The sequence below is a fragment of the Ruditapes philippinarum genome, unplaced genomic scaffold (genome assembly GCF_026571515.1).
Source record: "Ruditapes philippinarum isolate M1 unplaced genomic scaffold, ASM2657151v2 ctg298_1_1_1_1, whole genome shotgun sequence".
Classification (NCBI taxonomy): Eukaryota; Metazoa; Mollusca; class Bivalvia; order Venerida; family Veneridae; genus Ruditapes; species Ruditapes philippinarum.
This window is the reverse complement of record NW_026853973.1, coordinates 527,669-554,897: the sequence shown is the minus strand read 5'-3', so window position 1 is coordinate 554,897 and position 27,229 is coordinate 527,669. Positions and strand designations below refer to the sequence as shown.

At 29.3% G+C, this 27,229-nt stretch overlaps 1 protein-coding gene across 2 annotated transcripts in view; it reads right to left on the bottom strand.

The window, feature by feature from the left end:
• The window catches only part of LOC132738578 (follicle-stimulating hormone receptor-like), a 101,513-nt gene that overhangs the window by 49,052 nt on the left and 25,232 nt on the right, over positions 1-27,229 (bottom strand). The window contains exon 1 of one of the 2 annotated variants that reach the window (XM_060726096.1): positions 11,482-12,255. The exons of the other annotated variant lie outside the window; for it this stretch is intronic. Coding sequence (XP_060582079.1) covers positions 11,482-11,663 — 182 coding nt within the window. The 5' untranslated portion in view covers positions 11,664-12,255. Of the gene's footprint in view, positions 1-11,481; positions 12,256-27,229 lie in introns of those variants that run through there. 2 annotated transcript variants of the gene reach the window in all.

The following is a 27,229-nucleotide window of genomic DNA, read 5'->3' as shown; positions in this document are numbered from 1 at the left end:
ATATTGTGATAAATAATTGCTTAAAGCAGACCACCCCTTATGCATAACCTCCACTTTGAAGAGAATTCAATTAGCCTTGAATCACTATGAACTGCATTGAAACTAAGGAGCGTGGGTTCAAACCCCAGAAGGGGCAACTTTGTTTTTTTGTTTTTGTTTTTTTAACATGATTTATGTATCTCTCAGATCCATAACCCTTATGGAAAGTCAAAAAGTGTTTGATTTTAATTATATAATTATTGTAGGTATTCATTTGCTAAATTATACCAAATTTAATAGATACTATGATACTAGATATTTTCAAAGTTTGATAAAAGTAAAACTACAAGGTAAAAGAATTTAATACCTTGCAAAATCAACCAATAAAAATTTTAAAAGAAAAAGGCAAATTTTTTAAAACAGCCCCTCATTGTGGTAAATTATAGTGTTATTTTGAATAAAATTTTTTACATAGGGAAATGGTCAAATAAATGCTTAAAGTGGGTTGGGTAGGGTATCATTTTTATACATTTTGTTTAGAAAACATTTTGTTTGGAAACAATCATTTTCCTTGTGTAATTTGCTACCTGAATGTTATTTTATTTGTTTCTTAACAATGAGCAATAGGAACACATTTTCATACTGATGATATTATAGATTATTTAGAGTTTTCTCATATTTGAAAAAGAGCCCTTTCTATAGCAAAGTTTTAGGTCAGAAAATGTCCATAACTCATAAACCACAAGGTAAATTGTGTTTAAATTTTGCATATAAGTGACCTTTAAGGCATATAACTGTTCTATGTTGTCAATTTTACAGTTCTATAGTGTCCATTAGAGGTGGTTTACATTAAAAACATGTTGTTAAAGTTCTAAGTGATTTTGCATAAACATGTATACGATGAACAATAGTATTTTGCTCTACAACATTTTAATATCTGCAATATAAACATATTCTAGGCTTTAAAGTCAAAGAATATCATACCTGTAAATTTTATTATGAGAATGAGCATAAAAGTACACGAAAAGGAAGGTTACAAATGAAATGGTATAAGGAACAAAGAAATTAAAAAAGAGCACAGCTTATTTTGTGCTCTTATTATTCTCATATTGTTGTCATATTATTTTGATATATCTAAAACAGTCGTCTGTACTTTAATTATTGTAAAATAAAACAATACGGGATTTTTGTTGTCTTTTACTTTAAAAATTGTGTTTCAATCACTGTTACACATGCAATAGTTGGTAAACCCAAGTTCCTGTTTATGTAATGAGTACAAAGGCCTAAATTACAAAGGTTTTATATCCTTTTAACAAATAAGCTTCTATAATGATTCATAGCTTTAGAAAGAAGTTGTTTTTCAAGAATTATTTGATGTCTGAAGCACGGACTGTACCTTTCATTGAAAAATATTAATTACATTTCAATCATATATCGCAATTTTATAATTATATTAGAATGCTCTTAATGCATGAAACATTTACTGCAAATCGAAAAAGAAACTTTAAATAAAAATACTGTTTCAATTGCACTGTACGACAGAAATGGTCACTTGACCACATTAATTTGTTTTCCTTTAAAACATCCGCCATTTAACGTTTTATAAAGTTTTTACATCCATTCAACAAGAACATAAACAAGAAGTTTCTTTCCAAACAACGCTACTCAGCTTAAGAAAAATGGATACATTGCATAAAATTATCTTAGTTCTTAGTTTTCCATGCAAAGTCAAATAGAAATGTAAGCATAGCTGGCATAACAATGACATAATAATTATTTGTATGGAAATGGAGCACTTTAAGATGTATGTGTTTCTAAACAAACCTATCGTGTTTCGGTAAGTGACCAACATATACGCAGTCGGAAGGCAATTATTTTTATAAATACTTGATTAATATGCAAAAATATATGAAATTTATCAACATTGTATCAATTGAACATATCAATAATCATATAATATATATGACACTTATTGAACATCATAAATTGATGGTACCTGATTAGTTCTGATATTATTTTCGTTATTTATACTAAATTTGAAACTCTTATCTTATGTAAAATAAACTCAGTAAGTTCTAAAGAAAAATAAACTGTTCACTAGAAAATGTAATGAGATCTGTAATGCAGTGTTAAATGTTTTGTGGGAGGAAGTATTGTTAAACAGAACTTACAGATCTGAGCAATTTAACTAGAAAGTTAAAGAACTATCCTATACATTTTATGTTAGAACTCTCTTTTACATATTACTTTATACTGGCAGAATTATCCTTTACATTTTACTTAAGAATTATTTTATAGTGACAAGAACTACCCTCGCATTTAATTTTAGAATGGCCAATGAGATTCCCATATTTCATTTTGAAATTTTAATACAACATATGAAAACACTTCTTATATACAGTTCTGTTCTGTAAATTTTACAGGAAGTCAAACTGACTTTAGACCGGTCATTGGTTGGAAAAGTATTCATTTTGAAACGTCTATGTTTTCTCCACATCAAACAACTATCTTTTAAAACTTTGAAAAATCCGTTTAGGAAAAACCTTGCATAAAACAAAAAAGAATCTTTAAGAGAAAAAACATGGACTTTTTTTTTTCCAAATGTTTTAAAACACTTGCCAGACGCCCCGAATCAATATCAAAAAAATCAAAAAATTTCTTTGGTCCATGTCATCTTCCATTACAGTGTAATATGTTAAATAAGAAAGAAAGAGAGTGTGTTGTTTTTTTTTGCCTTTTTTGCATACAATTACACTGTAGATCTGTCTCATGCCATTATAATTCATTCTGTTCATAACATATTTTCAAACAATTCTTCAACGAAATAAAACGTATTGTTAAACCGAAAGAAATATCTGTCCGCTATGGTGGCTGATTTCTGCCATCTCGTGTTTTCGTGTCTTTGCCTCTCAAAAGTCGAAGGCGAAGACACGAAATGACATGCTAGTCATCCACAATTAAAAAAAACTTTGACTAAGTAAAATTATACATTTTTATTTTTTTGCTATCTAAAAAAGCATTTAAAAAAATTTTTTTTGCTTTAATGTTGGAATCATCATAGTTGGAAATTCTTTTGCAATAAAAAAATAGTTTATTTTTTAATTAAAACGTGCGTGAGAAAAAACCAAAAAATTTTTAAATTTTAACTTGAAAAACCTTTCCAAAGAGATTCACTTTAGAGTGGCTGGTAATGGGATATTTGCATATAAGCTTGTTACATTTTGTAGTTTAAAGATCATGAATACCTTTGGGTATATTTTTGGGGTTAATACAAGTATGTCAGAGAAACGACGTGACTCATATTTATCATAATAATATTATACACGTCGTAAGAGTACATCAGCTGATAACTGATACTCCCACGTTCGTATGTGTAATATTTTCTCTTGTCTGAAATATAAGGGAAAAAAGATCAACAAGGAAGGGCGACATTCATTAAAAGCGTCCCTGAACAAAATCCAGCAACACAGGACCATTGGCAATAAGCCAAGCAGGGCACCGAATCCTATAAAACCATATGTTATGTAAAAGTATGTAGAGTTATCATATTACGTAATAGAGTTGATTTTCTTTTTCACTTTACTCGCTGTAATTCTAGCTATTAATATTTTGTCTGTGCCATTTGTTTGTTTGTTTTTGGGTTTTACGTCACATCAACACAGTATAGGTCATATCGCGACGTTCCAACTTTACTGATGGAGGAATACCTCGGTTGCCCTTCCGTGCATTATTTCAGGCACGAACGGGCACCCGAGTAGAACCACCGACGTTCCGTAAGCTAGCTGGATAGCTTCATCACATGAAAGAATCCAAAGTCCCTGTCGGGATTCGAACCCACAGCGGTGAGGGGCAAGTGGTCTGTGTCATAGATAAAATTAATAAAACAATAAAATAAATAATAACTCAAGCTAAAAAAATAACAGTTTTGAAAAACACTTTAATTCCATTCGTTTTTTATCTTATACTCGCAAATATATTTCTACTTTAGCTAACACCAAATTCACCTTGTAAAAATTAGACAAAGAACTGTAGTACTTTTGAGAATAATAATACCTACGTTTCATAGATAAAAAAAAAACTTATTAGTATGAAAATAGTTAATTCAAGTGAATGACATGGATTGTGTAACATTTCTTTCACGTTAGGACGAACTGTTTATCGGTTGATTATTTTCACATCAATTATATTTCACGGTACAATGATTCATTGCTAAAAACATAAATTATCGATAACAAGAGACGATAAATTGATATAAATTGTCTCAGAATAAGCAAGTCTGACCTTGTTTGAACCGGATTTTTTAACGCATGGTGAGAAGTAAGGGCATGTTTTGCCAAGAATTGCAAGACCAAATGAGTGAATAAGATTTAATCTTTATCTTGATCTCCCATTACATTTATCGTAACAAGTAATTATCGTATACTTACCTGCAATAATTACAATATTACTTTTTATCCTTATTTTGCTTACCCATGAATTCAAAGGCAAAGACAAAACTGTCACCAAAAATACCTTGAAAAATCAGACTTAGAGTCCTTTTGAATGTGATTATACCTGTGAGTTTATAATGCGAGTTTATAATGTGAGTTTCATAGATTTAAAAAGAAACTTAGAAAAATGGTAATAGATGATTCAAGTGAATGGCATGAATTGTGTAATTTTTTTCATGTTTGGCCGAACTGTTTATCGGTTAATTATTTTCACATCAATTTTATATTCCACGTTACAATGGTTCATTGATAAAATATCAAGAGACTATAAATTGATATAAATTGTCTCAGTATAAGTAGGTCTGACCTTTTTGAAACGGATTTGTAAACGAATGTTGAGAAGCAAGGGCTATTGATACATATATAACTTGTAATATGTTAACACTGATTGATATGCCTCATTGTTGAACCGTGCATACAAGACAAACATCCATTTAGGGTTAGCACAAAATGCTTTGCCAAATATGATGGCCATATGAGTGAACAAATTTTAATCTTTATCTTGATCTCCCATAACACATCTCATAACAAGTAATGATCGTATATACTTCCCTACAATAATTACAATAAAAAAACATTTTTATAACATACGGGTTCTTTCAACAGTGTTTATTTAATTTAATTGTTACGATTTATATTCAACGAAAGTAACTTATAAAGAAAAACAAAAGATATTGTCGATTATTCTCTCTCAACTTTATTGATGTTAAATTCACATATTACAGCTGGAAAATACAATGAATCTAGTAAAAATCTCAAGAGTTTTTCAATTATTTCTCTTTATCAATATCTTCATATGTCTAGGGTCTAGGTCTTTTGTATCATCTTGATTTATCATAAAAATGAAATAAGACCAAAACCATGAAATGGTTGTAATATCTTTGTCACCATGCACAATGATGCAACGTTTACTACATAAATTTGACGTTATTGAATTTCTTAAAGATATCAAAAACAAAGGTATTGGCATTAAATCATCCAGTTATGGTATTCTGTCAATCACATTTTAGTTTTGATTTATATCGATTGTACATTAATGTAACATTCTAAACTTCTGGTAAAGTGTTTATCCCTCAGAAGCAATGAACACAAACCTACAAGAACATTCCAGAGTAGGTAAGATTGAGTTTGTTCTTTAAAGATAATGGAAACAAGAAGTATCTTTAAAAAAAGATACCCGACCGAAGTAAAACTGGTTAACTGGCATATGTTAGTTCTTAGTTTTCCATTCAAAATCATATAGAAATGTAAGCATAGCTTGCATAACAATGACATAATAATTTCTTGTAGGGTTATTAATCTTGAAAAAATGGAACACTTTAAAATATATATATGTTTCTAAAAAATCTGTCATGTTTCGGTAAATGAACTCAAAATTTAACATCAATATGTAAGCAGTCAGTAATGCAATTATTTTATAAATACTTGATAAATATGTTAAAATATATAAACAAATATTAACATATCATTTGAACACATCAATATTAATATAATATATTAGACACCTATATATTACACATCATAAACTTAGGGTACCTGATAAGTTCTGATATTCTTGTCGAGATTTTGGACAATATTTAAAACTCAGATCTTGTAAAAAATAATTCAGTAAGCTCTTACGGAAAATAAATTGTTCACTAAAATGTAATGATACCTGAGTGCAAGAAGTATTGTTAAACAGAACTTAGGTTATCTAAGAAATTTAACAATAGTTAGTTAAAGAATTTTCCTGTACATTTCATTTTACAACTTTACATTTTATTTCATAACGGCAAGAACTATCTTTAATATTTTAGTAACCTTAGATGGCAAGAACTATCCTTTACATTTCATTTGAGAAAGGCAAATGAGATTCCCAGTTTTATTTTGAAATATTAAAATAACCAATGAAAACTTTGTTTGATGAATGTTGTATCGCTCCTTTTTCGGGTCTGAAATCGGTTTGACTCCTGTAAAATGTAAAGGTAAGAATTAAATATTAGATGGGTTTTCATTGGTCATTTTAAAAATTTCAAACTGAAATCTAGGGATATCATTGGCCATTCTATTTTTTTTAATTTTTTTTTGTGAATATACATTTTATTTACATGTGACATGTACAATGTCAAAGATAGTTTGAGCTAAAAACAACAGGAATTCATAACATATAATAAATTGTTTTCTTGACTAAACAAAAGAACACATTAAACAACATATGTCAAACTTAACCAAATAATACTGTAAATATGTGAACCTGATTATGCAGAACATATATACAGTGTATACACTTTACAGCAAATAGATCACAAACAATTATCTTTATCATCATTGTAGTATATTTCCAAGAAGAATTCCTGTAATAAAATTATACAAATAATACATCTTAATCATTTCTAAATAAATGCCACAAAACAATCATCTTTCAAGATACAATAGGGTTAAAAAAGAATATTTGATTATAATCCTGAGTTGATACCGTAGAATAATAATATCTGTCATATGCCATTCTAAAATTAGTTTAATATTCTAAAGGATTTTCCTCGAAACGTATATACGTCCAAATTATGAAATAATCTAAAGTAGTATCGGAAACACACTTTCTAGTTAAATTTCTCGGATAATTTAAGGTCTGTGAATTTCCTTCAATAAATATTTTACACTGCTTTAAAAAAAAATCAGTAATTCTCTAGTGAATATCGTATTTAACATAATAGTTAAAATGAGTTATAAATGACATTCTAAAATGACGAGACGACCAATAACGTTCACGATCCCGAAAAAAACATGTGCATACCTAAAGACACCCTGCAAGTACATACATTTTTACTTCGTCCGAGTATCTTTTTAAAGATACTTCCGATTATCTTTTTAAAGGTACTTCTTGTTATTAATGTTAACTTATGATGTAGACATTTCTTAAGATATATATATTTCTCAGTATCTTATAAATACATTGGATTTTGTCGCAATACTCTTCTGACCCTGCTGGGTTCCTTTCCAGTGGTCCTGTGTGGTTGTACAAAACAGACGTCATGACCTTAAACGCTGAATGATCACTACTTTCTATATTTGTGCTCTGTATACACTTTCCTTTATCAAACAAGTACGCATCTTAACACTCTAAGATTAATTTCTTTGATAACACATTTTATTGATTCGTAGAGACGATAAATTAATACAACTTGTATAAATATAAACAAACCCGACCCTCTTGAACCGGATTTGTATTTGAAGGTGTTAAGTAAACATAACAGATTCCATTTATAAGTGATTTAGAGATTTATGTATATAAAAGAGATGTAGACAAATAACTATTCTGCATTTAACTTAATAACATTCATGTGTTTTAATGAAATGTGTAATTAATTGATTCACCATAAAGAAATATGTATAATCCAAAATTGTTTTAACTCAATACCGATAGCGATAGCGATAGCATATATTGATAACTGTTTAAACAAACTATAAAACAATAAATCAATGCTAACGGTGTGAATGATTGCAGTAGACATTGTTTTAGACTTCATATAGTCGGTGCCGTAACATCTTTTCTGAAAATCTGCCTGTAATGTTAAATGGTGCTCAGTTAATATGTTTCTGCTAAAAATAAGGGTTGTTTTTTCAAAAAAACTGCAAAAATATTCGCTGCCGAAAACTTTTTGTGAAAAGGATTTTTTTTTAAAGCAAACAAGGTTAAAATATATTAAAAGTTTACTGTGTATGTAAAAAATTTGTTCTTTCTTTTTAAAATTTGGGCCTATGAAAAATTTCAATAAATTTTGAATAAAAATTGAAATTTTTTGGGTTTTTTTTTGCTTTATTTTCTTCCCATTTTTAAACCCCCTAAAAGGACAAAAAAGGCCCTTAGTAATAGGGAATGATTTAACCCCTAAAAGGACCAAAAGGCCTTAGTAATAGGGAATGATTTGACATTCTTCTTTTATATTGTTTACTGTTATAAGTTTCTGTAACAAGTAATAAGCAAATATCCGAAGTGAAGAAATGTATGTGATTAACAATGAAATACGCTAAAGATTTTTTCTCTTTTGTTCCGTCTAGTAAAAAAATTTTCACCCCCCATTGTTGAAAACCTTTCTAAAGAATGTTTCCAGATTTTTTGGCAAAGGGTCAAAAATAGGGATTTTTCCTTCACTTTTACAAAAAGGGTTTTTATAGCCCATCTTTAAAGGGAATTTTTTAAAGAAACTGGTTATATGTCATGTTGGTCAAGCATACATTCATAGGTTATACTGATTTATATCTAGCTGGAAATAGATTGAAAACCCAGTTCATATAGTCCAATAAACATTTATTTAAAAAGCAGCATCGCAATGATATCTTATTATTTTGTCTCATAATATTGTGCAAGTGAAATGCAGATTAATGAACGAAAATACAATGGCTGTAATTTTCTTAAACTTTCTATACTGCATAGTAACACTATTAACACAGAGACTTGATGAAGTAGAATAATTATGATAATTCCATGTGAAATAATATAGATGTTAATAATATTGATATTAGGAAATTGTGTGAAAAGTCTTTTTTATTTATTTCAAAGATAGAATATACAATAAAATATCTTTAAATGATATATTTCATCCAAAATAAAACGAAATTCTATTTTATTCACCCTTCAAAAGGAATTTATTCAAACGTAAATATGTTATAATACATGATTCAGGCATAGACCAAGTTGTTTTGATAGAATTATTTTGCGGCGCCATGTACTTTTATACTTATTTTATTATCTTAGAGAAGATAATTATTGTTTCATCTGAGATTAATTAGTAAATATTAAGCCAAATAATGGATACGGACAAACGTGTTACAAAATTCATGTTTTACTTGTAGGAATGTTGACTTTCATATACAATGATAGAATTATTGTACAATATTTACTTGTTTTATATGATTTTGATTTGAATGGCAAACGTATTTACAGATACGAACACAAATGTTTTATTATATAGTTGTACTGTTTTGTTCTTTATTAATTAAAATTAATATGAAAACCACATTATGTATTTATGTTTATTTTCACCTTGCTTTTTCTGTTAAAATATATTAATTAAATTTGATATTCAATTAGTAGTATAAATAAGGTTTGTGATAAATAAAATATGCAGAATTGTGTAATTTGATAATACTATCTTTGGATTTATTTTATAGAAGACTTTGAAAATAAAACTCAGCGGATAGTTGAAAATAGAATTAAAAATGATTATATTTTTGGCAGTATTGTAAAGTTGTTTGTGACAAATAAATGTATAAAGTAAATCTGTTTCAGTATATTGATATACTGTCATATTTAACTTCGAAAAAGAAAATAGGAAGTGTATATATGTCGCGGTGTGATAAAGCTATCTTAGAATTTAATTTTTAGGATTTTCTGCATCTATAATTGTTTTATTTATAAATGCATACATGCAAATTTCTTGAAATAAAACTTTTCTTTTCAAAACAAATCTCATATAAAAATGTATTCTTGCTTATTTATCATAATGAAAATTCCATTAAGGTTTATAAGAAATTTTTATGGCAGAACAGATGTCTTTAATATTATTCAGAGCAATATTGTTTGTCTGTACAGACGTTATCTTATAATTATGTAATGGATACAATACATCCATCAGAAAAGAATAAATATTAGTTTTTATTTGCCAGCTACATAGCAAACCTGGCATGTTTGCATAACAATATAATATGCTGTCATTTGGAATGAGGGCGATAAGGAATATTAAACAGATTGCTACAGTTCATTGGAAGAAATGTCATTAGTAAGAAAGCGAGAAGATTTGAAAAATGACATATCAATATAGACTAGAACGCAAACATCAAACCAGCAGAATATATAATACGCAATATATGATAAGCTTAAGAGTGCTTTATTGGTATTTCTAAATAAATTTATGTTATATATAACCGTACTTACCAACATATTGATTGGAAAGTAGGTAAAGATCTTTAAATATATACTATGCTTAAATTTGATATAAGAAAACATTGATAATAGCTACACAGTCTCTTTGTAAATATAAAATAAACATGTTTTGTCTCAAAACAAAGTAGATATGTTATGTTTAAAATTCTACGCTCTATTGGTGGTCACACTATGAGTATGTTGTGTCAGTCTTTTAAAGAAAAAGACCAACTTTACTGGACCTGCAATAGGGAATGTAGCTTCCCATACATAGTTTATTCATTCTTTTATTAAAATTAGACATATTCAGTAAGAATTTCATAGATTTCATAATTTTTCTGTGATTAAAATATTTTATTCGATATAAGATTATTACATGTTTTACATTTATCTGAAAATATATCATACTAATTAATCACGAATCTTGAAATATTTACACTCAAGTCAATCTTACCAGTAGCTTCAAATGGAAAACTTTTGTCTGCTGATTTCAACCAATTAGCATTAAAATAGCATTGATTTCGTTTTGTAGATTTATGGTATGAATATTGATAATAATATTTCATAGATATTGTGTAGATTTTGTAGTAGAATGTAACAATTAAATCTGATGCAAATATCCCGGTTCTATTTAATATGAAAACATACTTGATAAGTTAAAGATATTTAATCGGCTTTATCAAGTTTGTAAAGTTAGGAATATACTATATAAATAATGTATTCTAATAATTAGAAATAATCTTATTTTGCTAAAAATCGTTTATAAGTTGAAGCCTACACAACCAATCTAAAAGTTTCAGGATGAAAAGTGAAATCAAAACATCAATTTCATATATTTAGTCATGGTCTTGACGTCATTACAATTCGCAAGTATAAAACACAATATTTTGTTCGATCGGTAAAATACAATATAATATCTCATGTAATGCTCCTAGCACCAGTTAAAGCAGTAATTAATACCATCTAACGTAACGTGATGATTTTTGAAGGACCAGAACAATTGATAAGAACATAAATATACACATGTATAAAAACATAAAAACATTGCTAACTTCTTGCACTTCATAACGATTGACCATCTGGAAAAATGCAGGAATATAAAATACTTACAGTTCTGTGGCATTTCTTGGAAGAGTTGACCGAACATCCTTTATATTTTTGCCGGCACAAGTAACAAGAATTTTGCCTGATTTTGTCACTTTGCAAGAACAATCTTTGTCACAGTAAGCTTCTGTTCTTACAATACAGTAATTAAATATAAGCAAAAGACACACGGTAAGATGCAGCTCCATAACTAGTGCCTTTTATCGTCTATAATAAACATAATAAAAATGTCAATAATAGTTCACACATCTCCTTCCATTTTGCTATCTAAATGAATTAATATATTACCAGACAACTAGCTTTGGTCTGCTTTCTACCGCTTAATCCACATACAAAAAGGAACCATATATATTATGAGTTCCTAACACAGTTACAGTTTCACTATAAGTGACTAATTTTATTTCCATTATGATATTAGTTAATGCTTAAATGACTTTCTATATTTTTACAATTACTTCAACTTCAGTCCTCTATTTTAATTTGTTTGATTGAACGATAAATTCCTGGTTAGTCGACTTTTTCAGTAAAATAAACTCAAAACTCAGACAAGAACAGGTTTCCAATGATTTTACATTTTGCAATGCATTGCGAACTTCATTCTACTTAACACTTTTTGTTGACTATATATCCGTTTAAGCACTCATTCCACTATCTAACAGACATTTTATATTTCATTTTATATTGGATTTCAAACATTAGAAAGAACGTAAATTTAATATTAAAAACATTTATTATCGGTTATCAGTGATATGACTGTGGTGTAATTTATAAAATGATTTTGTTAAATTGATAAACCTGTCAACATGTTAACAACCACTTCTCCATCAATTAATCCACTCTTTATTTATGTTCTTCTGATAAGGAATCTCATTCATTTCACCTTTATACCTCTCGGGCTATTTTAGATAAAATGTTCATAGTAGTGTTCAATATGTTCATGTTATTTCGTACTGCGTGTAAATGAAAATATTTATCAAACATACCGAATAAAAAGGTATGAACATTTCGTTTTTATTTATATAAAAAATGGAACAGGCAAGTCCTCCTACCTTTTTTTTAGTTTTCAATTAGAAATTGACGTACGGATATGTGGTCTAGGAATGAAGAAAAAAACAGAAACTGAAGTAAAATACGTTTGAGGATATGTTTAGGTATTTTTTAATTAATTTTGAGCACACAATTTGCAGTCTTCAAAAATGAATTAATATAAATGGCAGAATGTGGTTAGCTGTTACGCTATTTATTGTATGCCTGTCATCATTGTGACTTTGTATGTTTTATTAATATAATGTTTTTGCTCTTGTATTTGTAAATAATAAAACGAGCTGATCCAATAAACATCTGTTAATGCATTGGAATTTTTTAAGAGGGAAAATTAAAGTAGTAGTTTTTATAAATTAATTTGTTGAAGCGATAAGTTAATTTTTTGAGTAGTAAAAAAAATTTTGTAAATGGGATATTAAGTTAAATTTAGTTGTCTATGAATTTAGTTGTTGAAGATAAAATCCGTTTGCTGTCTTCATCATACCTTTGCTGATATATGAATGTAACAGATATAAAAACACATATGACACATTCATTCTTTCTTTTTTAAATTGATATTATATCTAACAATTTCTATTGCTGTTCATTTATTTAAACGCGTACATGATAAGTGTTCATCTGGTATCAATCCTTTAAATCCTAAACTTGATTATTTGAGAAATGTTTATAAACGACGGCATACAATGTATATTTATTATTTGATTTTGGTAAATAATAATACTCAAACTAGAAAAACGTGTTCTAGAATTTTATAAATGGTTACCGAGACATTGTTGAAGCTCTGTCAACCGGAGTTTTAAAACACATAACGTATTCACGATTTTACTTGGCATTACAGACTTTTAAAGCATCAATAGATATTCACATAGGGAGAAACTGGACATTCATTTATCATCCCGTCAAAATTTTCTTAAAGCCCAAGGGATTTCCCATAATTAATACCATGCTAACATACTCGAACAATGTTATGACAGTAGTCTACGAGAGTCTTTGACAATAAGATAAATAAATAGGAACCTCATACATCGTATCTCTTGAGAATAAAGTTAGACATGACGGTATCTAGGTAATTTGTATTTACAAATTGCAATTATTTATTATGTAATGAAACGGAAACATTAACGGTAAAACATGTTGTTGTTTTTTGTGGTGGTGCATATTTTTCCTAACTGTAAATTAATCAGGTCAGATGTAGAAATATGACAAATTAATGTATCTTGTAAAGAGCATGGAAGTTTGGTCATTTTTTCTTATTAATATACCTAATTTTTAAATGTCATTTTCATTATAATAGTATACAATTACGCTTGTTAATTATCTTAATAACATACTTTCGTGTAATGAAAAGTGACTTATAGACCGAACGTAAAAAGAAACTATGTGCCTTTTGCGACAAAAAATGAACAAAACTACAAAAAGACAACATTAAATTTCTTCTTAACGTGTCGTGTCTTCATAATCAACCGGCATTTCCTTGAAATATTACTTCAACAGCTTAAACGTTACGAATGTTATAAACAACATAGTTGGCGTATTGTTTTCGTAATATCAATAAAGAATTTCATGGACGCTTTCAAAAGTATTATGTCTTTTATATATTTAAGGTTTTGTGAAATCGTTTGTAGTTTACTAACAATACAAGAAGATACTTGGAACATATTTCACACATCAACTCAAGCAGTATTCATAATTGCACATTTTTATCATCATCATCAACATCATTGTAATTATTGTCATTGTTGAAAGTATATAATTTCCTTTCAAGATAATGCTATGTTCACTACCATTTAGTGCATGTGTGAATCATACGAGTTATGGAATGAATAAAGTACTTCCATGCTAGTGTGATTTGATAGAACGTTTTGATTCTATTTAGATTGCGCAATCAAGTCAGTCTTAACAGCCGATAAAAATTTGCTAAGATGAAAAACATAAGGATCCAAATGAAAATTGTACATGTTTTTTTGACTTTATGTTATTTTAATTTTACCTTCAGATTTTACCAATTACCGCACGGGAAATATCAGGAAGAAAATATATTTTTAAAATTTTAAAAGGGGAAACAAAAAACATCCTTTTTTTGATTATCATTTACATAGTTGAAATTAAAAACTAAACCCTTTTACATTAATCTAGTTTTCGTAGACATTGAAACCTAGAGGTACGATTTTTGACAAAAAAAATAAAAAATTATGGACTTCAAACTTTAAAAATTTTAATTTTGTCAGACATTTTTCCAAAGTATTGTTTTGGGAAATTTTTAAAGCGATTTCATTTATTATTTATTTGTACTTAAGTGTTTTTGGGACCAGAAAATAAAAAAAAAGCCTCTTTAGGGGTGCTTTGCTTTAACCCCAATAAAAATTTTAAAATTATTTTTAAAAAGTAAAAAAAAATTAATTTTTAACTTTTTTAACCTACCGGGCAACAAAACTGCACCATTCAATTGCCAGACTTAACAAAAGCATTTATCGGGTGGGCCCCCATGAAAAAAATTTCATTTTCATTTCATATTTTAGGTTTTTCCCCTTTTAAAAATTTGATTATTTTTTGTCGTGAATAAAAGAAAACAAAAACAATTCTTTAAGTTTTTAAAGGGGCGGGGGGAAAGAGGAATTTTCAATAACTTGGTTCATGTTTTAAAAAATAAAATTTAAAAACCGGGAAACTAAATCGCGTTAAAATTTTTTAAACCCCGGAAAAAAAGCTCCTTACCCATTTTCACATTGGGTTTTTTGGAGAAAAATTGTTAGGGCTTAAAAAATTGTTTTGGGGGTTAAAACCCCAATTCAAAAAAAAAGGGGAACATAGAGGGTACGAATAGGGGTTCGTTCAATCATATTTTATCATAGCTCTTATCAAATATTTTTATAATACAAAGTATTTTTCTACAACCTCACTTGACACATTGACAATCAAATGTCAAAATATTGTTTGCATTAACATTAATAATTGTAACATTGTTTTTATAGTAACATTTTTGTTGACATGAGTTGAACATGTGCTGCTTGCAGACGATGATAAAAAAACTTAATTTATTTTAAAACTTGACAAATTTAACAATCCAAAATATGTTAAAGAAATAAAAATGAAAGTGTTATTTATGTCCGTAATACTTATTTAATGCAATATATTGCAACTTTATATAAAGATGAAAACGTCATTTCTAGCATGATTTCCCAAGAGGTAACATGTCTGTGGTCCTTGTTTATCTATTCACATGTCTCTCAGGCTTTCTTGAATGTTCTTGATAAGACGTTTCCAGAGTTATAATACCTATTACAGAAACATCTCGGAATATCTTCAAAGAATTATACTAAAGAAAATTGTACGAAAAGTAAAAAACATTCAAGATGCAAGTAATAATTTACGTTTTGTGCGATTTAACATTTACTTTGCAGTATTAATTACCTTATTTTTACTGCGTGGCTAACGCAGTCAGGGTTATTTTTTATAATATTTTGACTTCTTATTTTGGTAATTTGCGTGAATTGTACGGGCCGATTGCAATGTGCAAATTACTTTCTTTGTTCACTTCACAATATTTTACTTTTAAACATTTTCAATTTTTTCATGAAAATTAGCATTAATCTGGAAGCATCTGCTTTAAAATTTTAAATTGTTTTTTTAAATAATATTGGTCTAGCCAATTCAATAGAACATGTTTTCGCAATTTTCGTGCTATGCAGTCATCAAAATAAATCAATTTAACATTTTTAAACGCTACGATAATCTTATATAAGTTGTATACACTTAATTCTTTCCATAAAGATCCGGATCATGTCAGGTCAGACTTGTTTTTGTCAAACTAACAATGTAAATACTGTAAAATGTATTTGATATGACGTCAGACCATCGATAATAAAATTGCCAAACGTAAAATTGCAAGTGATTTCTAGTGTTTATTATTGACTTAAAATATCTGTACAATTTAAAATCTTTTGATATAGTCCTCTCCTGTTAGACTTTGGTCGTGTATAATTGGTTTTAACAAATTTAAGTTTTTATTTCAATTGTAGATAATAACGTGATTCTTTCGTGATATTTACCGCATTTCGAAATGAAGTTAGTGCAAGTTATACAAATTACTCGATGCATGCAAATATTAATTAATATTTTGTATACATGTATTAACATATACGTTAAATTTCAGTGTTTTATGTTGACAAATACTATATTATGAAAGAAAAAATAGACTCAAAAAAAATTCCCTTCAATCAAAATCTGGAGCCCATTGTACACATAAAGTAAATTAAATTTCATGTAAATATGCATTATACTGTTTTGCAGATTTGAAAAATGATAATAACTTTTAGTCGAACTGACACTGAATTATATATACATTTGCTATTTTTATGGACATAAGAGGTTTTAAAGTATTTAACTGTTGTTTTTTGTTTTGTTGTTGTTTTTTTTGTTGTCTGTGTTCTGTAATGTATTGTCATTCACATGGTTTAACTACACTCAGGTGCTCGCTCGGGTCTGAAATAATTCACAGAGAGGCATTAAATGTATGTATTAAAACACATACAAACCCATTATATGATGTATTTTTACAGTACATGACAAACATCGATGTTGACTGAATTTGTCCAAAGTGATATTGGTTATAGTGCTCTTGAGAGATATCAATAGTCATTTAGTAAGAAAGTATTGTAATGTCAGGTGATAGCAATTCAAAACTCATACCTGTCCCGTATTATATAATGTAAGTACTTTTATCTAATAATAATAATAATAATAATAATAATATCATTATTATTATTATTATCAATTAATCAATTAATTAATTAATTAATAATAATAATAATAATGATAATAATAATAATAACTTTATTCACAGAAGGTAATACGTCAGAATTTAAGTCTCCAATTTGAATTATTTGCATACGATAAGGCAGATACGACTGAAAAAGTTTTAAAGATGTAACAGAAAAGTGATAAAGTTTGAGTTTATATAGAAGTATTTAATGGTCAACTTAACCAAACGCCTTTTTCAGTTTTTTCTTTTTTTTTTCTTTTTTTTTTTAGGGGGGGGGGGTATGTAAAATGTTTGTTTTCTGGAAAAAAAACAGTAAGTGATAAGCTATGTGACGTTCAAAAAATCTTAGATATTGTAGGCAAAACAGAAATAGGCCGAGAGTTGTTTGGATCATGAAAATTGGAATAACTCGCGCATTTTTTTAATTCATCGGGAAATATTATTTGTCTATTACTCCCCAATGTTAAAGGAAGGTAACAATTAGCAAACATTTTTTATCAAACAACCTGATTTTCACTTATACTCACTCATGTTGTTTTTCATGAAATTTTGAGTGGATATAAATACTTGCCATTTTATTTCCATTTTATTAACGATACATTTAAATGAATAAACATTCGGTCGTATGAAAAGAGATGATCAGAATTATTTGATGCAATTTCAAGCACTAATGTAACTATCACATACATGTAAATATATCTGTAGCTCTATTCATGTTATTTTTGCCTGGCTGTAACATGTACAATCATTATGTTTATATTTGCTTTAATATCGTCAATTAATGACTCAAAGGAACTTTCAGACATAATGACAAAAGATTTTTAGCAATTAATCTTGATTTCCGGGGTAACGAATTGGAACAGTAAAAATATTATTTGACAGTCCATTAATTAACTTATGGTCTAGACCCCAGACATAGACTACTTTGGTAGTGGAAAGTATTAAGACAAATTTGTGATTCGCTCAGAAAGCGATTGTAGCTGTAGACCTTGAGTAAATTTGACTTTTTGGCAATACTATTTACTTCAACGATTCTGTATCTTAATTGACAAAACGTTATACAAAAATAGGTGAACAACTTTTCTTATTATAATGAAATACTGACAGGAACGTGCTATGTGTATGTTTTTTTTGTTTCCATTTTTTGAAAGTATATGTAACAAGTATATATTTTTGCAATCCAACATTACAAGTACACTAATTATCGTAAAAAAGATAAGTTTAAAGGGGAGCAAATGAAATACACTACAACATAGAATTGCTTGACTTTAGAACAGTGTTCAGGTTACATGTATTTATTTTAAAATTCCACATATTTTAGAACTGTTTCTTAAATATCTAATTGTTCAAAGTTCAACAGCTTGAAACACGCACGTTTAATTTTAAACAAATTGAAAAACAAATTGGGAACAATGTTGAAGTTTTAAGTTACACCACCGAGGTTTCTTAACATGATAGGACTGGTAATATTTTTTCGAGTTTTTTTTTATACTTTTTGATGTTATTCTTTAATAACTTGTGAGCAACTTTTCAGAACATTGCATCACTTCGTTTTTTCCCAGAATTATCGGTTTTTATTGTGGAACATTATCTAATAATGAAAAGCGTTTATTAATAAACGCTCTTTGCCCAGATTGGGCTAAAATCGCAGACTATGATTTTTTTATAATTTAATTCTAAGTCTAAGCCTTTGTTTTTTTATTTTTCTCCGCTGCTTTGAGTGCCCTAATCAATCTATGTAAGATTTTTAAATTTAATGATCTTTTTTTAAGAGAACATGCTCATAGAACATGCATTATTTTGTAGATAATATTTAATCGCCACTTATTTAAGATTGTTAAGCATTTTCAAGCATTTTGTTTTGTAACAAACAGTATTCAATATGCTGTATATAAATGTTTGAATTTAAGTGGAAGGAAAATTAATACATTTGTTATCAGCATTGTGAGCACTTAATAATTTATAAATCTATTTTGTTATATTTAATATACATGTCCACATAGTAACTGCCATTTCTTTATCAACAAATTTACTTCTTAATTCCTGCAAGTTTGAAAAGCACTCTTATTTATTTGATCTTTAAAAACTCATTTTTATAAAATATTGATAGTTCTTCCGTTCATTTAACTTTGCACACAGTGTTTATTAATTTAATCATGTAAAGGTGGGGTTCTCTACGAAAATTCTTTGGAAGTTGTAGTCGTTCAAAGAATGCTTAATCTTTATTTTCAAGTTGTTGTTGTTTTATTATATTTAATTATTTATATCATTATGTCATTTTTTTTTTTTTTCTTTCAAAAATGGATTCTTTCTATACTCCTTACATGTAACCTAGACTTACAATAGGAATTGTACTATTTTCATCTGTTAAGGGTTTGCTTGTTGTTGCTTTTCCCTTTTATTTCTTAACTGTTAGTTATATCCCTTTCATTGAGAAATCTTTCATGTTAAGATTTTTTGTGCTTGAATGCCCCGAGAGGCAGTAAAGTCATATTTTTAGAAGATAATGATAAAAGCAAATGTTATTATTACCACAGTATAAAATGATGTCTCACTGAACATGATGCTTAATTTACATTTTAGCTAGAACGATTAAATGACAAAGCTTTATATTGTATTATTGTTAAATTGTTACATCCGAGTGCTGTATAAACACCATTTGCAATAATCATACTCAAGAATTAATAACAAGTGAAATAGTTCGCTGGTTATTGAAATAAAGGAGATAATAGAATGTATTTCAACCAGTATCTGATAAAAATACAAACTTTATTCCATTTATTAAGTTACGCAGATATTGAAAGTTTTAGGATTGGCTAATTTAAACACTTGCACTTAGACTGCAATAAATATAATAACTTGATACATGATAACAAATTAATTATACAACAAGTGTCTGGCAAGTATCAAATATAATGTTGTTAAAGAAATCAAATCGTACACAAAGCATACAAATATTTGTTGATACTTTCAATAAAAAAAACATGTAATTAAAATCTTAAAATATTTGTTCAACGAAATTGGGAATGTATAAATATGTCAGAAGAACATTTTGTATTGTATAGAATTCAATCATGTAAATGAATTAAAACCAGACTTTTCAAAATTCCTTTACAGAAAAAAGAAAATCACTGAAAAACTAAATATGCTGCGCTTTTTGTAACTTTCTGTAATTTTCTGTAACTCCTTTACCTACACGGATATTATGTCTAACTTTCATTCCGAGCTGATTTTGGTGGAAGCGTTGAATTAATTTAAAGTAAATATATAAGCAAAATGCATTTTTACATATATTAAATAAAAAAATCCAATCAAGAATGGGTGATTTATTGTCTCATTTCTCATAGCAGTCTTTAGCTCATTGCACGAGTACGCAATATTACTTTAAACCAGCTAGCTTATGGAACGTCAGTGGTTCTACTCAGGTGCCCGTTCGTGCCTGAAATAATGCACGGAAGGGCACCTGAGGTCTTCCTCCACCAGTAAAGCTGGAACGTCGCGATATGACCTATAATGTGTCGTTGTGACGTAAAACCCAAAACAATACAAAAAACAAACTTTAAACAGGGAACTTTGCTTAAAAGACAACACACATAGTGGTTTGACGACCTAGGGCCAGCAACACGTAAAACCGAGACCAAAACAACATTAAATTTGTGAAGAACAAAATGAACCATAATAAGGGTGGCATAGGACAAACGTATATTTACTCAAGACGGTGTAATATTGTTCAGAGGTGTTCTTATGTTATTGACATGTGTTATTGACATGTTAAATAACTCCTACAAAAACTGATACAACAGGCGTTTGTCAATATATATGAGAACATCACCTCCCAAACAATATCAAATATGATGAACTAGATCAGCAAGGAAAGGCGGCGTTCAGTGAATGCGATCCCCACACGACCTGGCAACAAGAACCAGCGGCATGGAGCCCAGGAGAACCCCAAACAAAGACAGGACATGGCATAAACCAAAGAACGCACAGGATAATCATTTAAATGATACTTAATAAGAATTAATAGTAATCGACAAACAAATAATTGATTAATTAATATGCCTTTTTAAAAGCACGCAGGATTCTGTCAGATATTTTAGTCCTACACTTGTATCGCAGAACTCTTTTAACGTCGGTGTTACTATGAAATGGAAAACAAATTTGAAAACGCAATACTTGATATTGTTTCCTATCTAGACAACCACGTATTTTTCATTCATTTGAAATTTTGATTACATGCTATTGATGTAATATTACACTTGGAATTTGTTCGTTTCTATTTGCTTTGAACAAGTGATTTGATTTTCTGATTCAGCAACATTTTACGCAGTGCATTTAGAAAGAAGAAACCGACAGTTACTGTTGAAGGCCAGGTTTTATGGTTGTTAATACTTAACTTTATTGCATCTTTACTTTCATCAGGACAGCGCTTGAAATATATTTCACGTCATTTTACAGAAATATCTTCTAATATTTAAGAACAAATCGACACAGTTATATCCAGCTTTTATAATAACATTTAGGTATATACTAATTAGATAATTTCTTTAATCATTTTCATGAACCCTTTCAAGATAACATATAGGTAGTTTGTATTCGTCTATTCATATGTAAAAGATACTTGTGAAATAACTTGAGACATTTATTTTAAGTTGATAACGATTACAAAAGCCATTTTGAATCTTAATGTCACAAGTTCTTGACACATACGTTGTCCATGTTTATAAGAATCAAAATCTCCTGTTTGTATTACAGTCAAGTATTTGTATATCTTACAAGTATAATGCTTTATAACTTTGTAATACGATTTAATGCGCAATGTTTCACAAATGATGAGTTTTCAAAATTTTGCATTGACGATCAAAAGTAATACCTATATTTGTTTTGCCGAATCGTTGATAAATTGTTTGATTTCTGAGCCATTTCGGGTGAAATGACAACATTTAAGGAAGACATAAGCTGCTGGTATGACAAAACAACATAGATTGCACATCAGGTCATTATAGCTTATTGTGATATTGTGATTGAAAATCACAGAAAAGATTGTATTTAGCTAGCCTTATAGTTTCAATGACAGTAAGACTTATGTGTTTATTTCTTGAAAATTGGAAACAACATTGTACTGTTAAGGCAACATTCGTACGTTTGGGCCACGTGTTTATAAAACTGTATTTTTTGTTTGTAAAGACATACTTATGAAATGAAGACGGTTTTCTTTTCTAATAAGAGGAATGAAATATTAAGTCTTATGTTCGAAAATTAATTATCAGAGTGAAAGAGGGGTGATAAAAGTTGGTACGGTGGTACTCGTACTTACTCTGCAAAATATTTCATAACATTAACTTAATCTTATGTTTGTTACATACATGCCCAGTTTTTGTCAAATTAGGCGATTTACGTGTTTATCATGATGCTCCAAGTACGTGTTTATCATGATGATCCAAATACGTGTTTATCATAATGATACAAGTACGTGTTTATCATGATGATCCAAGTACGTGTTTATCATAATGATACAAGTACGTGTTTATCATGATGATCCAAATACGTGATTATTATGATGATCCAAGAACGTCCTTATCATGATGATCCAAGTACGTGTTTATCATGATGATCCAAATACGTGTTTATCATAATGATACAAGTACGTGTTTATCATGATGACACAGACGATAATAAGTATAATATATCTATTTGTCGCCCTCATCTTGTCTTTGCTAATATATGAATGTTACAAAAACATACATTGTATTTAAATGCATTGCACTTCATTACAAAATACCTAAAAAAATGACGAATGCGGCCCATATTTTGTCTTTATTTTGTCCGGGAATTACATAAAACTACCTTAAATATTAATATATATTACCTTCAAATGGATTAATTTCCATTCCTTTTAAATTGGAATTAATTCCAATAGGATTTATTTCCAATAAAAAGTATTAGAAAAAACTCCAATTGGAATAATGTCCAGTTGGGTTTTATTCCAATCGAATTTTTTTCCAGTTAAATTTAATGGAAAAAAATCCGATCGGATTTTCCGAAAAATGCTTAAATAGACGTTATTTCAACAAGAAAATGCATACAAATACATATTAAGCATGTGTTTATGTATTTCGACAATTTCATAAAAATTGAAATTCCCGTTGGAATAAATAATAATGTTGGAATAAATTCCAATTGGAATTTAAATAATTCCGCCCGGACAGCATAATTCCGGTTGGAATACATGAAATTCCGCCCAGACAAATTTTTAAAAATACATTTTTTGATAAGAAAAAAATTAAAAATAGGTTTAAATGAAGTCAATAATAATTAACATTAAACCTATCGGATGAAATGATTTTTGAGTGTTTAGGGCAAGTATAAATGGAAGTGAAGTTTGCCACTATCCCGGTGGTGCAAAGATTTTCCGGTGGCTGTTAAATATGCTTAATGTTTCTATTCATATATATACAAAATATATAAACAAAACTAATGTGATAAGACAGACCAACTAAATTTATAAAAAGGAAACATCAATATATGTTCAAACCTTTCTATGTTTGCGTTTAGAAAAAGTAAAAAGTCGAGCGTTGCCCCCGTCCGGCGGTGGCTCTTGTTATCATATTTTATGGGGAGCTTATATCAAAAGCAAGCCCGGGGATCAAGGTCAAGGTCACTTTAACTAAAAACTAATAACTAATTATTTCTTCTTATGTATGATTTTTGTGATTAACCTGCCCATGCTCTGCCTTTTGCCCTGTCCTGTTCTGGTTAAGGGTCCTTCTGGGCACCTTGCAACTGGCTCTTGTTACTGGATCGTGTGAGGGTTGCGTTCGTTGAGCGCCGCCTTTCCTTGTTGATCTTGTTTATAATATTTTATGGGTAGCTTATATCAAGAGCAAGCCCGGGGTTGCCTGGTGTCTGTGGTCCGTGATCAAGGTCACTGTAACTCAAAATAGAAATACGTTTAAGCTCAATAACTTTAGGGGTTTTTTTTTTTGGTATATTGACATCAAACTTTGTGTAAAGGAGGCAGCTTGGGATTGCTACCCAGGCGTCTGATATCAAGGTCACTGTTACTAAAAAAAGATATTCAGTTTGCACTCAATAACTTTAGTTTGGTTTGGCCTATTGACACAAAACTACTTGGTTTACGTGTAGCTTATATTTAAGAGGCAGCTTGGGATCGCTACCCAGGTGTCTTTGAACAAGGTCAATGTCACTGTTGCTTAAAAAAGAATTCAGTTTTCACGTATTAACGTTAGTTTTCTTTGACCTTTTGACACCAAATATGCTGTGTGGCAGCTTGAGATTGCCACTTAGATATCTGGGAGCAAGGTCAAGGACATTTGCTTACGATATAATTTTCAGCTTCTACTAAATAACTTCAGTGCATTTTGACTTTTGATTTCTGTCACATCAAATAACAAGAATAAAAATCAACAAGGGAAAGGCAACGTTCCTGTCACATCAAAACTTGGTCGTTGTTAACTTGGTTTTCGTCGCATTACGGCGTTTCTTGTTGAACTTAAACGTTTGTTCATTTTGGCGTATGAACCTCACGTTTAGTATCCAAATTATTAGGGCCTTGTTTTCTCTATTTTATGATAATATTAGGTTCTGATAATAACAAGCAATTATCATAGTATTGCCAGCAATCCATAAGTCCCCCACCGGTAAGAACCCCATCAACATTCTGAAGGGCCATTGGCCATTCACTAATGTTTCAATTTTTCTTTATTTTAAGTAAATTTGTTGGAAAGTTCTTTTAAAGTGATCACAGGAAACAGTTTTTATGAACAGACGGACAGAAGGACACTCTAGAGTTAATATTTGAAACATCCCTGTTACCAAAATATAACATTTTAAAAGCAAAATTCTTAAAGAGGAAATAACTCTTGAATTAAAGATGCAATTTCACAAAAATCTTCAGCTCTTTTTGGCTAATCACACATATTGTTATATTTGCCATGTTTTAAGCCTATTTGTTGCCAAGACAACTGATATTTTTTTCAAAATAGGAAGAACAGATAAGGCATGCATAATTTCAATACTGCTATCTCAGGGCTGGGAATCAAAACTGCGTCGTATCCTACAAAATGTAAACAAACGCCGCCATCTTGGAGCGAAAAATGAATGTTTTTGTTTATAACTGTTTTTGTTGAAAATGACTGAAAACAAGATATATGTATTAACACGTTACACTATTTTCCGCTTCGTTCGGTATATGTTGCTTGCACAACTATTTTGTAAAACAAAAGTTATAGCGAACTTGCAACGACGCAGTTCATATTGCTTTATCCATCGTTTTTTCCTTCAAATCAATTATATACTCGTTTTCAGAGTTCACCATAAACTTCAAAACATAATTTTGCATCATTTACTAAACTTTCATTTAAAAGAGATGTTTATTTTCCAAGAAAATAATGATTTTTACGAAATGATACGACGCAGTTGAAAATAAAATATGATACGACGCAGTTGTATTTTCATTGCAGGCTGAATATTGGTTAAACTATTTAAATTATGTGCTAGGTATGCTAATAACGTCCAACAACATTTCTTGTTAACAACTTAAGTCAAAAGCAGAGGTCACTCATTAGTTTCATAAAAATGGAAATGTAATACAGTTCTATTAACGCTGCATTTTTCGGTCGCATTTTAGTACTAATCATAAGCATCTACAAATTCCGAAAAGCTGTATCAAATGCAATATACATTGAAACACGTGATCGCACACCCATATGACAACGTGTTCTAGTGTTGCCTTAGCATGCTTATAAACTTGTTCCCGTGAGTTCGAAATGGAAGTGATTACTATTTTTGATACAAAATTAAATATTCCAGTGTAACCTCTCCTGGACCCTGTATTAATCAGGAATGACAAAAAACAAAAGAGAAAGAATTACAAATTTTGGAAAGGTCTCTCGCTATCGGGAATGCGCAAATTGCATGCCTACCTTTGTTACTTGTAATTAGCAATAATTTCCGTCGATTCCGTTATTACTTATGTCTTTTACGTGCCGATTTTATTGTATTCATTTTCTTAATAATCGATGAGAACAGATGAGCTTTATTATTTGAACATTAAATTTTTAAAATTATATTATAGATGGTTAAGCTACAATTTTTTTTGCAAGTAGGTTATGCGTTCCGTTTAGTCATTTTATGTTCAGCGCCGCGGAACTTTACCCCTGATTTTGTCGTATTGCGTTTCTTTATCGCCGATGGGGAAAGGTCTACTGAATGTATTTTCTATATTTGCACTTATAATTATCATTCTTCTCCATCAAAAAACTTTAAATTTTCAAAATCGAGTTACATATGATACAACTACAAATTATTTTGTAAAAAAGGTGTCCGTTTTGCAAAGGTATTTTACGCTATGCACCGATAAATTTGATACAGATATAGGCAGACATGATCTTTCAACAGTATTGAAGAATTATTAAGTTTTCACAATATTGAACAGAAAATTTAGGTCAGATTATCGTATCGAATTTTCAACAGACTAGAGACATGACATCTTAACATACCTTCATACTAAAGTGTGATTTTTATTTGATTTTTATTTGATAATGAATTGCCTGAAAACTTAAACAAAAGTTTTCAGAAAATGACTTCACAGAGCATTACCCCCTGTTTACATTGAAAATTTCTCTGCTAGTCATACCGAAATAAGAAATTAAAATTTTATTCTCTTTATAATTAATTCAAATATTTATAATCTTAAAACTTCACGCCAGAAGTTAATAAAAAAAGCTGCTTATTTGTACAGCTGACGTTAACAAATTTTGTTGAAAAAACAAATCAGACAGATGTGTCCGACCGAGGCCGAGCTGTATTCAAATTACTTGAACTGAACTGCTATGAATTCGAAAACCACCAGGGACTTTTTATTCTTTCGTGTTGAAAACCTATCAAGCTAGTTTCAAAATGTCGATGGTTCTCTGCAGGTACAAC